The sequence below is a fragment of the Rana temporaria genome, chromosome 1 (genome assembly GCF_905171775.1).
Source record: "Rana temporaria chromosome 1, aRanTem1.1, whole genome shotgun sequence".
NCBI lineage: Eukaryota > Metazoa > Chordata > Amphibia > Anura > Ranidae > Rana > Rana temporaria.
The window spans coordinates 475,387,362-475,402,650 of NC_053489.1; the positions used below are offsets into that span (position 1 = coordinate 475,387,362).

At 42.0% G+C, this 15,289-nt stretch overlaps 1 protein-coding gene across 1 annotated transcript in view; it reads left to right on the forward strand.

The window, feature by feature from the left end:
* The window catches only part of ETNPPL (ethanolamine-phosphate phospho-lyase), a 57,646-nt gene that overhangs the window by 22,005 nt on the left and 20,352 nt on the right, over positions 1 to 15,289 (forward strand). The window contains exons 7-8 of the mRNA XM_040329438.1: positions 8,474 to 8,556; positions 10,975 to 11,200. Of these exons, the coding sequence (XP_040185372.1) occupies positions 8,474 to 8,556; positions 10,975 to 11,200 (309 nt within the window). The remainder of the gene's footprint in view (positions 1 to 8,473; positions 8,557 to 10,974; positions 11,201 to 15,289) is intronic.

Genomic DNA, 15,289 nt, shown 5'->3' on the forward strand with positions numbered 1-15,289 from the left:
AATTATGCTTTCTCCGATAGGCGCATGCGCCGTCCGTGAAAGTATCCCAGTGCGCATGCTCCAAATTAACCCGCAAAAAGCCAATGCTTTCGACGTGAACGTAAATGACGCCCAGCCCTATTCGCGAACGACTTACGCAAACGACGTAAAACGTGAAAAATTTTACGCTGTTCCGACGTCTATACCTAACATTGGTATGCCTCATCTAGGCCTCATAGAGCAGGGGTAACTTTACGCCGGAAAAAGCCGAACGTAAACGGCATATCTGTACTGCGTCGGCCGGGCGTACGTTCATGAATAGGCGTATCTAGCTGATTTACATATTTCTAGGCATAAATCAGCGTACACGCCCCTGTATGATATACAGTACTATAACATCTTTACCAACATTCTAATCCCTGGGACCTTCATTTACATAGTGGTCCTGGCTATACAGCATTGGTCAGAATACAAATACACGATTATCATTTTTCTAAATACTGGCCCGGATTCAGATACAATAGTGTATCTATTGGCGGGCGTAGCGTATCTCAGATACGTTACGCCGCCGTAAATTAGGGCGCAAGTTCCGTATTCAGAAAGAACTTGCGCCCTAAGTTAAGGCGGCGTAACGTATGTGGTCTGGCGTAAGCCCGCGGAATTCAAATTCTCCATGCAGTGGGCGTGTTGTATGGTAATGATGGCTGACCCCACGTAAATGACGTTTTTGTCTAACGGCGCATGCACCGTCCGTGAACGTATCTCAGTGCGCATGCTCCAAATTAACCCGCAAAAAGCCAATGCTTTCGACGTGAACGTAAATTACGCCCAGACCTATTCACGTACGACTTATGCACACGACGTAATCGACGGAAAATACGATGCTGGCCTGACGTCCATACTTAACATAGGATACCCCTCATAAAGCAGGGGTAACTTTATGCCAGAAAAAGCCTAACGTAAACGATGTAAAAAAATGCGCCGGGCGGACGTACGTTTCTGAATCGGCGTATCTACCTAATTTGCATATTCCTTGCGTAAATCTACGGAAGCGCCACCTAGCGGCCAGCGTAAATATGCAGCCTAAGATACGACGGTGTAAAAGACTTACGCCGGTCGGATCTTAGGGAAACCTATGCGTAACTGATTCTATGAATCAGTCGCATAGATACGACCCCGCAACTCAGAGTTACGACGGCGTATCCGGGGATACGCCGTCGTAACTCTTATCTGAATCCGGGCCACTGTGTATAACTTAGTATTGCTGTATTTGCAAGCTTGGTCTGTTCTTTATTATTTGAGTCGGACACATTTAGTTATTCCATACTTACCGAGGTGCAATGTTTTGAACTCAATTCATTAGTCAATATATACAGTAGACAAATGATATAAACATTTTCCAATGAGAAAAAGTACCCTTTTGATTTTCTAGAATTTTTTTTTTCTAGGTTTGTATTTTCATTTGGATTGTTTAGTCCCTAAGCCAGGAAGTTTCTGCAGACATTTTTTAAAGGCAGCTTCTCTAGAGGAACTGAATTTATGTTCAAAACTGCTCTGCTAAGACATACTGTACATTTTTCCATGTGTGCTTAACACAGGAAAAGGCCCTGCACATCTAAAAAAAAACACAAGGATATCCTGTGATCTTTTATACTTCCCTAAGTATAACACCTTTATAGCCAAGGTCTTTGGCCCTAGAGAAGAAAAAATAATTATCATCAGTTACTAGGAATAGTAATACAGTCCTGCTTTTTTAAACATAACTTTTCAGTAATTTTTTTATATATCTGTTTTATATACAGATAATTCAGACATCCAAGTCAACAACTAAATATTTTAAATAGGTGTTTAAAGCTTAGGCTTTAAATGTCAAAAATGTCTTAACTAGAACTGAGCTTCAGTCTCTGTCCCAAAAATTTGAAGTCAGCGGCAAATACTGTAGCTATGCTGACTTTTAGTATAAAGACACTGCCCTATCCAGGGATCCAGCGCTGTCCCCACCAGAGCCGATTCTTCAACAGGCTTCAGGGCCAGGCACGGGCATCTTAACTAAAGGAAACAGGCAGTGAAGCCTTGTGGCTTCACAGCTGGCTTCCGCTGCGCATACATGAGCCGCAAACCCCCTTCCAACACCTGTACAAGTGATCGAGTGGCCCTATGGCTGCTCAAATGACTTCTATATTTAAGGGAATCGCCAGCTGAAAATGTTGATACCAGGATGATGCTTGCAGCTGTGTTCTTCAACCCAGGGGCATTATACGACGTCCTTCAACTGGAGGTGGTTAAAACGGGCTGTGTAGCACTAGATCTTTAATATTTAGAATATGAAAACACATAGAAAAAATCTGTATACCTCTGTAGGGTTGAACAAACATTTGCTTTTTAACTTTAATGTCAGAGGGCCATATTCTGAGTAAAGTTACGATGGAGTATCTCAGGATACTCCATCGTATCTCTCATTTTTGGCCAGTGTATCTATGCGAGGGATTCTTAGAATCATTTTCGCATAGATACGCTGAAGATCCGACATGTGTAAGTCACTTACACTGTCGGATCTTAAATGTAATTACTCCGCCGGCCGCTAGGTGGCGTTTATGTTCAGGTCTCATTTGTTTATGCAAATGAGCCTGATACGCCGATTCCCGAACGAATTTGCGTCGTGTAACCGTCGCTTACGGCATTTGTGTAAGGTTACCCCTGCTATATGAGGGGTAACCTTACGCCAGTCCCACGTAGGCCATGTTAAGTATGGCGTCGGGTCCGCGTCGTGTTTTCCCGTCGGGTACGTCATTTTACTAAGTCGTTCTTGAATACGACTTTACGTCAATGACGCACACGTCGGCGTCATTGACGTTTTACGCCGAGAACTGGAGCATGCGCACTGGGCCATTTTAAGCCCGGCGCATGCGCAGTTCGTTAGAATCGGGGGCGCGCTTAATTTAAATAGAAGCCGTCCCCTTGGATTTACGCGGGGATACGCTGGGCCAAATACACTACGCCGCCCCAAACTACGGAGCAAGTGTTTGGGGAATACAGCACTTGCTCCTGTAGGTTGGGGCGGCGGAGTGTAAATGGCTTACGCGCCGCCCGCCGAAAATGTAAGAGAATATGGCCCAGAGTCTTGAGACTGTTCATTGATTCTGCACAGAAATTAAATGGCTTGTAAAGTTGATGTTAGATGCCTGTAAAAGGCAAAAGCAACATACTGACCCTAATGATGTTGACCTGTGCTTTTACTGCTTCCCCCCAACCACTAACCCATTTAGCTGCAGCAGCTGCGGGGTGTACACATGTCGCAGCTCCAAAGCTTTGCCTTGGAGGCATGGCAGGAATTATACCCCTACATACGTGACCCATTCAAATGAATTGCACTGCTGTGCAAAGGCCCTGCAACTGTGTGCAATACCCTCTTGGAGGGAGCTTAGGTGAAATATCAGGGGTAAAAAAAGACACCTGATGCATTCCTTTTAAGACAGAGAATGGGATTAAGGATATTTTCCAGTCCCTTTCTCTGCAGCCTCAGCTGCACTGAAGAGTGAATGAACAGGAAGCGCTCTGAACAGAGGCTTCCTCTTCATTCACAAGCCAAAGCATTCTAAATAATGTTTACTATGCTTCAGTTATAAATGAACACTGGAGTGATCAGTCCTGATTGCTCACTGTGTTCATTTGGGAAATAAGGGGCTGGTAAATATGTCATATTTACCAGCCCCTTTCTTTCTGGAATGAACGCCCACCATCCTGAACCAAATCCTCCTGTCTCCCTCAGCAGCTGCAGCCAGTGGGAAGGAGAAGAGGGGAAGCCAGAAGCACTGCAAAGAGAGCACACAGAGGAATTGGAGTAGAGGAAAGGAAGGAGGGTGATCAGAGTGGGGGGAAGGTGATCAGAGCAGCAGAGCAAATACTGGAACCAATCCCCCTGTGGCTCCCCCTGTATCAGACAAAAGCCTGTGGGAGGAAGAAGAGGGAATGCCAGCTGCACTGCAGGGGATCGGTTTCAGCAAAGGCAGTGTAGTCAGCCTTCCTGCTGGTCAGGTACCTAAGCCCCCCCCGTTGAACTGATGGGGCCTGGGCCAGGTACAGGAATTCCGACCTGTAGCCCTAAAGCAGAACCATTCACCCATTTCAAAAATATGTTCTGGAACACCTAAATATAAGTGATCCTGGCAGTGAAATCCACCTAATGCATCTTCCTGAGATGGGTGGCAATTGTACTGCACTGCTCCTGAATTCAGAGCGGAGGTGCCTCTCTTATGTAGGCCATGCCTACTTGCACTACAGAGAAATGTGAAAATATTGTAGGGGACGTAACTATCAACATTGTCACTGCAGTCACAAGCCTGGAATTTGTCAATCAGTAGCTATACAAAACCCCATCATGTCCATCATGTCCAATGCTTTTTGGATGGACAGCACTTCCTCTGTTGCTGAAACCCTCATGCCGTGAGCTGCAGTGTCTGGAAGGTGAGCACGTGAGATACAGAGGAGGATTTGGCTCAGTCAGGGGAGTTAAAAAATGTTTTCAATTTACTTTATGAGGCTTTTGCATCACATAGTAGCTGTTTTTGGCTCTTGTTTAGACCGTCATACAGAAGCCTTTAGTTCTTTAATATCTTGTCTCTGACGTTTCATGCTGCACAGTGTTACATTACTCACAATGTCTGTAGTAGATGGCTGGTCTTTGATTCGAAAAAAATCCTGAGAAATGCTGGTGCTGTGAAGCATTACTTCATCCAGAAAATGGGAGCGGGGATGGATGATTTGATGTGTGAATTGTTCTTTATGCCTTTATAAACAGCTTTTGTCATGAGGGAAGAAAGACTGACATTCAGTTTACAAACAAAAGCGTGATTATGAAACAACAAGAACGCGGCATTCGTACTCTGGATTATGTTATTACTATGCTGTTTTTGTGCTTTGCTATTCATATCTTTAGAGAGAGCGTACTCTATAAATTCATACCTCTTTTATGGAGCCACGATCAAAGTTCTTACTAATGGGCAGTTTTCTTTCTCCCTTTCTTCTCCCTCTTGCATATTTTAGGTTTTGATGGCAATGCCCAGTTGCTGAACAGGCTGTCATAAAGACTATTAATCTCAGCTACCTTGGAAACCCTCCCATGCCTCTCTTGGAATATAGTGTATAGAAGATTTATTGTACTACATACACACTTTGTTGATCAACTTTGTGATGCAAGAAACTACTGGCTGACCCTTCTCTAATGCAAAGTGTTCATAGAGAAAACAACTGTTTTAAAGAGAAACATAATGTAGATTGTGTATAAAAGCAAAAGGGCTCATTTATATTTGCGTTAGCCCTCTAAAGAGTGATCTGTGGTGGATCTTTCTTCAGAGGACATTTGACAGGTGGTAAGGAAGTGTTATGTTGCCTCCTCACAACCTGTTTTAACCCTTAAGCCCACATAATTGTGCCTAGCGTGTCTATTGCGCTCCTTATTCAGCGACCAGTACTGCCCACCAAACACAACAGCAGGGATAATTTTCGCCTTGCCACAATGCAAAGCATCATGGCATGTGTATACCCCCATATGGCTAACCTTGCAGCTTAGGGGAAGCAGTTGGGGGAACATTGAGAATATGACTAAACCGCATGTTTTTACTGTTCCCGCCCCCCAACCGAAAGTGTAAAATAAGCTCTGGCCATAACTGAATGGCATTTGAGACAAATAACCTAACTCCAGAGGATGGTTCAAAACTCTGGTACCCATCCAGATCTGAAACAATAATTTGTTGAATAGAGTTGGCCTTTATCGGCCAAAAATACATGATGCAGAGAAAGTGGTTAGATCATTTTTAACTGCCTTTTCATTCCATATTAGGCTTAGCTGTCTTTTAGGCTATGATCACTCATGTCCAGTGTGAATTTCTCCTCCATTATCACTGCAAATTTCCTAGGCAGCTGTTTAGCTGTGTTTTTAAATGTGGTTCAGATGCAAATCTTTGGAGCCAGCGGCCGTCACGGATCATCAACTGTCAGCGGGGTTTTCCTCTGAATGTAAAAAAAAAAACATTATCGGCAATAACAAACTGTGAAAAAAAAAAGTTTGGGGGTCCCTCCCCCAAGCCTTACCAGGCGTTTTGGGTTTGGTACAGATTTTAAGGGGAACCCCACGCCAAAATTGAAAAAAATAATTGGTGAGAGCCTGACCTCCAAATCCATACCAGGGCCCACGCCCAATTTTTTTTTTTTAAGCGGAGCTTTTATTTTATTTTTTCGGGTCAGCAATGTCGGCGGACGTCATGATTGATGATGGATCTACATTGGAGGGTCCTTTTTTTTTTTAAATAAAGGAAATGTCAAAAACTGTGTCTGTGTTTTTTCTCTTGTTTACACTTTTTTGGGTGAACGAGTAGGGTTACAATGTACACCCTACTCATTCACATGGGGGGAGGCTGGGACCTGGGGGCCCCTTTGTTAAAGGGGACCTGTAGATTCCGATAGCCCCCTGCCCTGAGATCTCGGCAACCATCGGCCAGGGTTGTGGGGAAGAGACCCTTGTCCACATAAACATGTTGAGGGCATGTGGCTCAGGAGGGGTGGTGCTCGCTTGTCCCCCTCTTTCCTGGCCTGCCAGGCTGCATGCTAGTATAAGGGTCTGGTATGGATATGCCATATGAATTTTTTTTAGCTTTGGGGTTCTCCTTAAAATCTATACCAGATCTAAGGGTCTGGTATGGATTTTGGGGGGACCCCACGCCATTTTATTTTATTTTGGCCTGGGGTTTCCCTTAAAATCCTTACTAGACCCCAAAGAGCCTGGGAACCCCCGTGCTGTTTTTTTGTTTTGTTTTTTTGTGGATCAAATTCGTGTTCAAAGCTGATCAGATGTGTGATCGCAGTGCTCAAAAACGAACAGGCGAATTTGCACTGCTGCTGCGCCGTAAATATGTAAACCATCTCCATAGAAAGTTGGCTTGCTTCACTTGTCATGCGACTCAGATCCGGTTCAAAATGCATCCAATTTGCATGTGTGTGAACGGAAATTAAGTTGCAATATATACAACAGATCTATGGAACCAATGGTTTAACTTCACTTTTCTATTATGAGTGAACTAAAGTAGAACTATAAGCAAAACTTTTTTTTCCATTTTGGATAGAGTAAGGCCTCGTACACACGACCGAGTTTCTCGGCAAAAACCAGCAAGAAACTTGCTGGGAGATATTTTTTGCAGAGGAAACCGGTCGTGTGTACATTTTTGTTGAGGAAACTGTCGAGAAACTCGACTAGCCAAAAAGAGAGCATGTTCTCTATTTCCTTGACAGGAATGGAGAAAATTTGCTTGTCGATTGGCTTGTTCCTCAACAGCCTAACAAGGAACTCGACGAGGAAAACGATGTGTTTCGCCCGTCGAGTTCCTCGGTCGTGTGTACGAGGCTTCAAGGAGGGTTATAACCCCTGTCAGATTTTTTTTCCGCGACCTGTGTTCCATTGCACAGATTTTCCATTCACTTCCTGTCCCATTGCCGAACAGGAAGTAAGAAGAAATCAATGCAAACTAAAGGAATTCCTTGGGCACCCCAGGTCACCAAGATTTTCCCTCTATTACTTTTCGTGGGACAACCCAAAAGTTTGGGTTTTCTTTTACTATCACTTTCAACGATAATGGTAAACAGGACAAATTAAGGGGGAATCTATGTAATGGGGGAACAGACAGCAAAAAAAAAAACCGACAGGTGTTCTAATTCCTCTCCACTTTGTCCAAAACTAAAAAAGTTTTGCACTTAGTTATACTTATATGAAGTCTACCATTTGCACAGGTCTCCTACAAAATAGTTTCTTGGCTGCCATTCAGAATCATGGGTTTCTTTACTTTCTGAGCCCAAGACCTGGAGAAAAGGTCTTTGATTAGAGGTCAGATTAGAAGTCCCAAATCAGTGTCTCAGAAAATATATACCCAGCCATGTAATCCGCATTTTGCATTTTAGATGGAGGTCAGCAGTGAAAGTCTACGTATTTCTTTCAGTACAGCTATCCCTGTTATTTTATTGATAACATATGCATTTCCTTTTTGGCTATCCAGAAGATCGTTTTACACTATTGTAATATTTATAACCTCTTTATTCTAATTAACCTGACTTTTATTTCCCAGAAGAAAAGCTCAGCTCTTGATGATATTTAGTGGTAATTGAGGTTAACGTGTATGTACAAACCGAGTTTGTCCCAGCATTATTTTTATTGTCCAGTCTGTGGAGGTCTCCATGGAGGTTGATATGACAAGTGACTCTGGAGCCGTTTAAAGTTTTTAAAGACAATTTTTTAATGAGTTTCCGATGTTTTTAGCTTGAAAACCGTTGAAGCTTGAACCAATTTACTAACTAACCATCAGTGCTTACAAATTTAGCACAATGTGATAATTAATTTTTGGTTGTTTGAAAGAATTATTATTCAGTTTTCAAAAAAAAACTGGATTCAAACCTGTGTACAGAATGTAGAAGATAGAACGCGTCCCTGATGTCCTCTTCTCTTACATAGATTGCTGCCTTCATTGCTGAATCCATGCAGAGCTGTGGAGGCCAAATTATCCCACCACCTGGTTACTTCCAGAAAGTGGCAGAGTATGTAGAAAATAAATCATTGTATGTCTCTTGTATCAATGCTATTAAATTGTACAATGTCATCAATGTTTTATATTGGTTAATAGGCTACTGTGATTAGAGTATGTATTGTAAAGAAAAAATATAACAGAGGAATTTTACAATGCAGAGTATTGTTAGAGCTCAATGTCACTGACGGCATGGAAATATTTTTGGTTAGTTAAATGTTAAATGTTATAATGTTAAATATAATAAGGTAATTTCAGCTTTACTAGTTAGCATGTATCAGAAAATGTTGATGGGAGTGGTAGGTACTGTATGCATACATTTCAACTTTTTTGAGATGGGAATGAGAGACACCTATAAGCAAAAGTATGTAGGCATAGGACACCCACTGCCATGCCCCCTAAAAGGAGAATTATACAAAAAAAAAAAAAATGAGTGTTTTTTTTTTTTTTTTTACCACTAATATTCCTTTAGGCTGGGTTCACACTACTACACTACTTTCATCCTACTTTGCTCTGTGTTCAATGTTTCCCTATGAGAGCATCTTGTAGCGTCCTACACAAGTCGGTCTGACTTTGAAAATGCTCCCTGTACTACTTTTGGTCCTACATTGATCCTACTTCAGGCCCATTGAATATCATTGAAGTCGGACCAAAGTAGTATCCTGTTCATGAAAGTAGGATGGATGTAGGACCAATGTAGGATAAATGTAGGACCAATGTAGCAGAGAAAAGTAGGATGAAAGTAGTGTAGTAGTGTGAACCCAGCCTAATACTGGCTTCTGAAAATTAAAAAGCAATTTAGAAATTAGGTAAAAGGTTTAGCACTATAGCTCTTTTTGAAAGATAAATAGTCCATTTTATATACAACTCAGATCAGTTCAAAATGGGGGACAAATGAGGAAAAAGGAGGGACAGAGGGACTTTGTTCCAAATCAGGGACTGTCCTTTGAAATCGGGGACAGTTGGGAGCTATGTGTATGTGAGACAAAGCTTATCTTTACATTTTCTTGTGATATATATATATATATATATATATATATATATATATATATATACGTAAGGAGCCGCTTTAAGAAAAAAAAAAAAAACGTTTGACTTGCAGGTAACTTAAAAAAATAACGAATCTGACTAAATGTTAAAGAAAGCTTTATTTAATTATTTAATTATAGATCCTGATGCTTTAGAATCTGTTCGGATTTATTTTTCAGGTAATCAGTAGCGACAGTCAAAGGCTTGGGCACAAAAAAATTCTGCTTAGCACTTTTAAAAAATGTTGACAACATCATAAAGTAATTTTTTCAGTCTTTAATCTGCCACAAATTGCATATATTTTTGAGTATGAAAAAATCATCTTAGAAATGTTGCAATATATTTTTCAAATATAAAGCAAGACCTGTAGAGAAGTCTGAAATGTTGTAGAAGATGTTTTTTACATTTACTTTGTCATTACTGAAATGTTGTCATAAAGAAACCACGGTTTGGCCTGACCCTGCACATAATTATTCACGTACTTATTGTTTGCCACATCTGACTCGGTATCACTTTGGCTACAACTTTTTGAAGTGTATCTAAAATATATATATATATATATATATTTTTTTTTAGCTTTTCTCCTAGGGTTAGATCCTCTATCAGATTTTTATTGCATATATCTCCCCAATGGAACACACTCTGTAAGTGTTCTGGTGATCATTTGAGTCACCCGAACAGGAGTAGAGGAACAATTTTCAAATGATGACACTTGTAATGGCAGCTGTCTAAGGCCGCGTACACACGATCAGTCCATCCGATGAGAACGGTCCGAAGGACCGTTGTCATCGGTTAACCGATGAAGCTGACTGATGGTCCGCCGTGCCTACACACCATCAGTTAAAAAAACGATCGTATCAGAATGCGGTGATGTAAAACACAACGACGTGCTAAAAAAAAAGAAGTTCAATGCTTCCAAACATGCGTCGACTTGATTCTGAGCATGCGTGGGTTTTTGACCGATGGTTTTCCATACTAACGATCGGTTTTGATCTATCGGTTACCAGTCCATCGGTTCAATTTTAAAGCAAGTTCTAATTTTTTTGACCGAAGGTTAACTGACCGATGGGGCCCACACATGATCGGTTTGGACCGATGAAAAGGTCCTTCAGTCTGTTTTTATCGGTTTTGACCGATCGTGTGTACGCGGCCTAAGAGAGGATTTTTCTAACTTTGGAGAGATTTTATCTTTCTTTCTTGTTGTGTTTATGGAACAGGAAGTAAAGAAAATTCTACCCAGTAGAACACATATAGCAACAACTTAAAGGAATACCATAATCCAAAATAAAATATTGTAAAAAAGGTTTTGGTTGAGATACATTTTAGAACTCCCTTTCTATGAAATATTAGCTTTCTAGATTTTCTATATATGTTCGAATGTTGTTTTATTCCTCTGTTTCAGCTATATACACAAGGCAGGTGGTGTTTTCATAGCAGATGAAGTGCAGGTTGGATTTGGCCGCGTAGGAAAACACTTCTGGAGTTTCCAACTGCAAGGGGAACATTTTGTGCCAGACATTGTAACCATGGGAAAACCTATCGGCAATGGACATCCCTTGTCTTGTGTTGTCACCACCAGAGAAATTGCAGAGGCCTTTGGAGCTACTGGACTGGAGTATTTTAACACAGTAAGTTAAGTTAATTACAAAATTATTAACAATTCTACATGACTGCCTGACCGTTTGTGTTTGGCCAATCAAATAGCATCTCTGCTCTAAACCATCACAATGGATTATTATAATCTTAAAGAGCAGTAGTAGTAATATGAATATTAATTCTAGCATGTGCTAATCCAAATCCATAAAAAGATATACATTACCTATTGTCCTCCATTTCTAAAGACATTCTCAGGTTTTGGGACATGTTCCTGGAAAATGTTGTCCCTGAAAATGTTCCTAGTTGTCAGCACTAACAGTAGCATTAAAAGTATTTTCCGAATGTTAAAAGCAACTCTTAGGCCCCATACACACGAGAGGATTTATCCGCAGATACGGTCCAGCGGACCGTATCCGCGGATAAATCCTCTCGAGGATTTCAGAAGATTTCTATGCGATGGCGTGTACACACCATCGCATTGAAATCCGCGCTGAAATCCTCTGCCGATGACGTGTCGCGCCGTCGCCGCTATTATGACGCGGCGACGGGCGCGACGCTGTCATATAAGGAATTCCACGCATGCGTCAAATCATTACGACGCGTGCGGGGAATCCCTTTGGACGGATGGATCCGGTAAGTCTGTACAGACGAGCGGATCCATCCGTTGGAATGGATTCCAGCAGATGGATTTGTTGAGCATGTCAGCAAATATCCATCTGCTGGAAATCCATCCCAGGGGAGATTTATCCGCGGAAAAATATCCGACGGAGTGTACACACCATAGAATCTATCCGCAGAAACCCATTTGATGGGATTTATCTGCGGATAGATTCTATGGTGTGTATGGGGCCTCAGGCCCCGTACACACGACCGAGTTTCTCGGCAGAATTCAGCCAGAAACTCGGTTCAGAGCTGAATTCTGCCGAGAAACCCGGCCGTGTGTACACTTTCGGCCCGAGGTAGCCGACGAGGACCTCGGCGAGGAAATAGAGAACATGTTCTCTATTTCCTCGTTGTTCTATGGGAGAACTCGGCCCGCCGAGCTCCTCGGCGGCTCCAGGACTGAACACGCAGAGGAACTCGATGTGTTTGGCACGTCGAGTTCCTCGGCCGTGTGTACGGGGCCTGATACTCTATTAATGTAAATCTGGGCTGTTCAAGTTAATAAACAGTATACTGCTAAATGGTTTGCAAAGTACAACAAATATATTATAGTTCATTGTAATGAATATGATCAGGGCTTTTTTTCAGCAGGAACGCAGGGGAACGCAGTTCCGGCACCTCCAGCTCTGAATGTATGCAATGGCAAGGGGTGCTGGGGTGTACTGGAGGGTCTATTAATGCTGGCTGCTGGGGGGTTTATTGTTGCTGGGGAGGTCTATTGTTGCTGAGGAGGTCAGTTGTTGCTGGTTGAGGATCTATTGTTGTTGGAAGGCTCCTATGCTACTGGGAGACAATTGTTGCTGGGAGACATCAACTGTTGAAGGAGGGGTCTATTGTTGTTAGCTGGTCAGAGTCTATTGTTGCTGGCTACAGGTGATCTTTTTTACTTCCTATCATATACAAATTACTTAGTACCACAACTTGATACTTGGTTCTGAATCCATTACTGAGAGGTGGGTAGGGGGTGGAACCAGGGAATGGTGCTCAGAGGTTGGTAGGGAGTGGAACCAAGGAATGGTTCTCATAGGTGGATAGGGAGTGGAACCAAGAAATGGTGCTCAGAGGTGGTTAGGGAGTGGAACTAAGGAATGGTGCTCATAGGTGGGTAGGGAGTGGAACCAAAGAATGGTGCTCAGAGGTGGGTAGGGGGTGGAAACAAGGAATGGTGCTCAGAAGTTGGTAGGGAGTGTAACCAAGGAATGGTGCTCATAGGTGGGTGGGGAGTGGAACCAAAGAATAGTGCTCAGAGGTAAGTAGAGGGCTGGAACCAAGGTATGGTGCTCGGAGGTGGGTAGGTGGTGCACACAACAGGTGACTCGGAAGTAGGGAGTTCCTGCACCTATTCTCTGAGAAAAAAAAGCCCTGAATATGATAGATTGGAATATAACTTTTTATGTTTATCTAAGACTACTTAGGACATGACAGATTTAGATATATAATAACCATTGTGTCTAAATAATAACTTAAAATGTTGGCACCTGTTCAATAAATTAACTCGCTGGCCAATATCTACAGTTTTGTTAAGATCACATAATGATTGGTAGATCTAAACTGTGGAAAAATGTAAGTGAATTATAATTTATAATCCAGTGAGCTATCATTTCCCCAGTAAGTAGGTCTTTCCTATTAAAATTCTGGTTTATGATAAACAGATTATTATTTACATATGTAGATATCCACAGGGTGGAATATCTAAGGGTAGATTTCGACATGCATCTAAATCTCCCTTGCCCCTGAAGCCTGTTCTGCGTTCCAGAGGCTACTGACAGGTGTTAGAGCTGCACGATTCTGGGCAAAATAAGAATCACGATTTGTTTGCTTAGCATAAAAGATCACGATTCTCTTGGTGTAACATCTTTCACATTATACACAAAAAATTGGGCTAACTTTACTGTTTTGTTTTTTTAAATTCATTAAAGTGTATTTTTTCCCAAAACAACCGCTGCGCAAATACACTGTGACATAAAATATTGTAACAACCACCATTTTATTCTCTAGGGTCTCTGCGAGAAAAAAAAATGTTTGGGGGTTCTAAGTCATTTTCTAGCAAAAAAAGATGGATTTTAACTTGAAACCAACAAGTGTCAGAAAAAGGTTAAGTGGTTAAACTTCCCTCATTTACAGACCAGTTCATTCCTTTGATCTAAAGAACAAACGTTACAATGTTTATAGTTAGCTCACGGCTGAGGAATGTTGTGATACTGTTTGTTTTTTTTTGACAACTGTCGGCTTAAGCAGAGAACTCTGCATAGAAAGAATCGGAAAAATGCTTTGTTATGATGGCGAGGTGGAAAAAATCACGATCTCGACTCGATTAATCATGCAGCTCTAACAGTCATTGAGGAAACGATTAAATGCCTCCTCACCGCCTGTTTTATTGTGGCACAACCACTTACATTTGTGCCACTCCCCTACTTACCTACCTGTGTAGCAATCGTTGGGCTTGCGCCCGCTGATTGCTTAAAGTGGATGTAAACCCACTCTCATCCTTTCTAAACTACTACCATAGTGCTGATCTATAAGGATATACATGCCTCCTGCATGTATCCTTACCTGTCAAATGTCTCCCCTCTGTCTGTTATGAGACCTGAAAAACTGCAGATTCTGTGGGTGGATCTGTTGTCTGGAGCTAGGTGGGTGGAGTTGTGATGTCAGTAGACTCTCCCCCCACCTCTACACTCCCCTTGTCAACATGCATTTTTTCCTATGTATTTCTTACACTAAATTCTGCTATGATCGCTAACATCCAGTCAAAATCCAGAAAAGTAACCACATGACTTCAGAATAGGAGTGGGGGTGGGAATTTAAAAATAATGCCTGTCTCAAGCTAGTGCATGAGATATGTAAATAACCTGTCACTCACAGCAAGGGGCCGGAACGGACTATGGTTTTTCCCTGTAAGTCTGTTTTTTCACTGAACAATAAAAGATGATTGCTCAGAGCTGGATTAACTCTGTATGGCAAGACTGTGCACAGATGATAGGAAATCTTATACTGTACATTGCGACATCAAAAAAATAAAAATAAAAATTTGGGTTTACATCCACTTTAATGTCAGGTGAACTTTGCAACGGGTGTGAAGCGAAGCAGCATGTAAACACCACTGTTTGCTGCCCATTGCAGTTTAAGGGGGGGTTGCAGTTGGGGGCCAGCAAAAATACGCCTTTGAGATGCCTTTTTGATGCCCCCTCCACCTGTAAATCTAAATGAAGCCTTTCAGTGCTTATGTTTTAATGGCCCATTGCTGCTATCACAGTTTGCTAATAATGGCAGACTACAAGGACCCTTTCAAATGGGCGGTTACCAGCAAGAATCTGAAACTTGCTGGCAGAAAAAGTATTCCCATCCACAGCGTGTGTACAAACAGCTGCAGCCAGGTTGGTGGCGCCTTGTATAACTGCATGAAATTGTTCATCAGAACGGTTGATTAGAGACTCTGACTGCCACTGAACACTGAC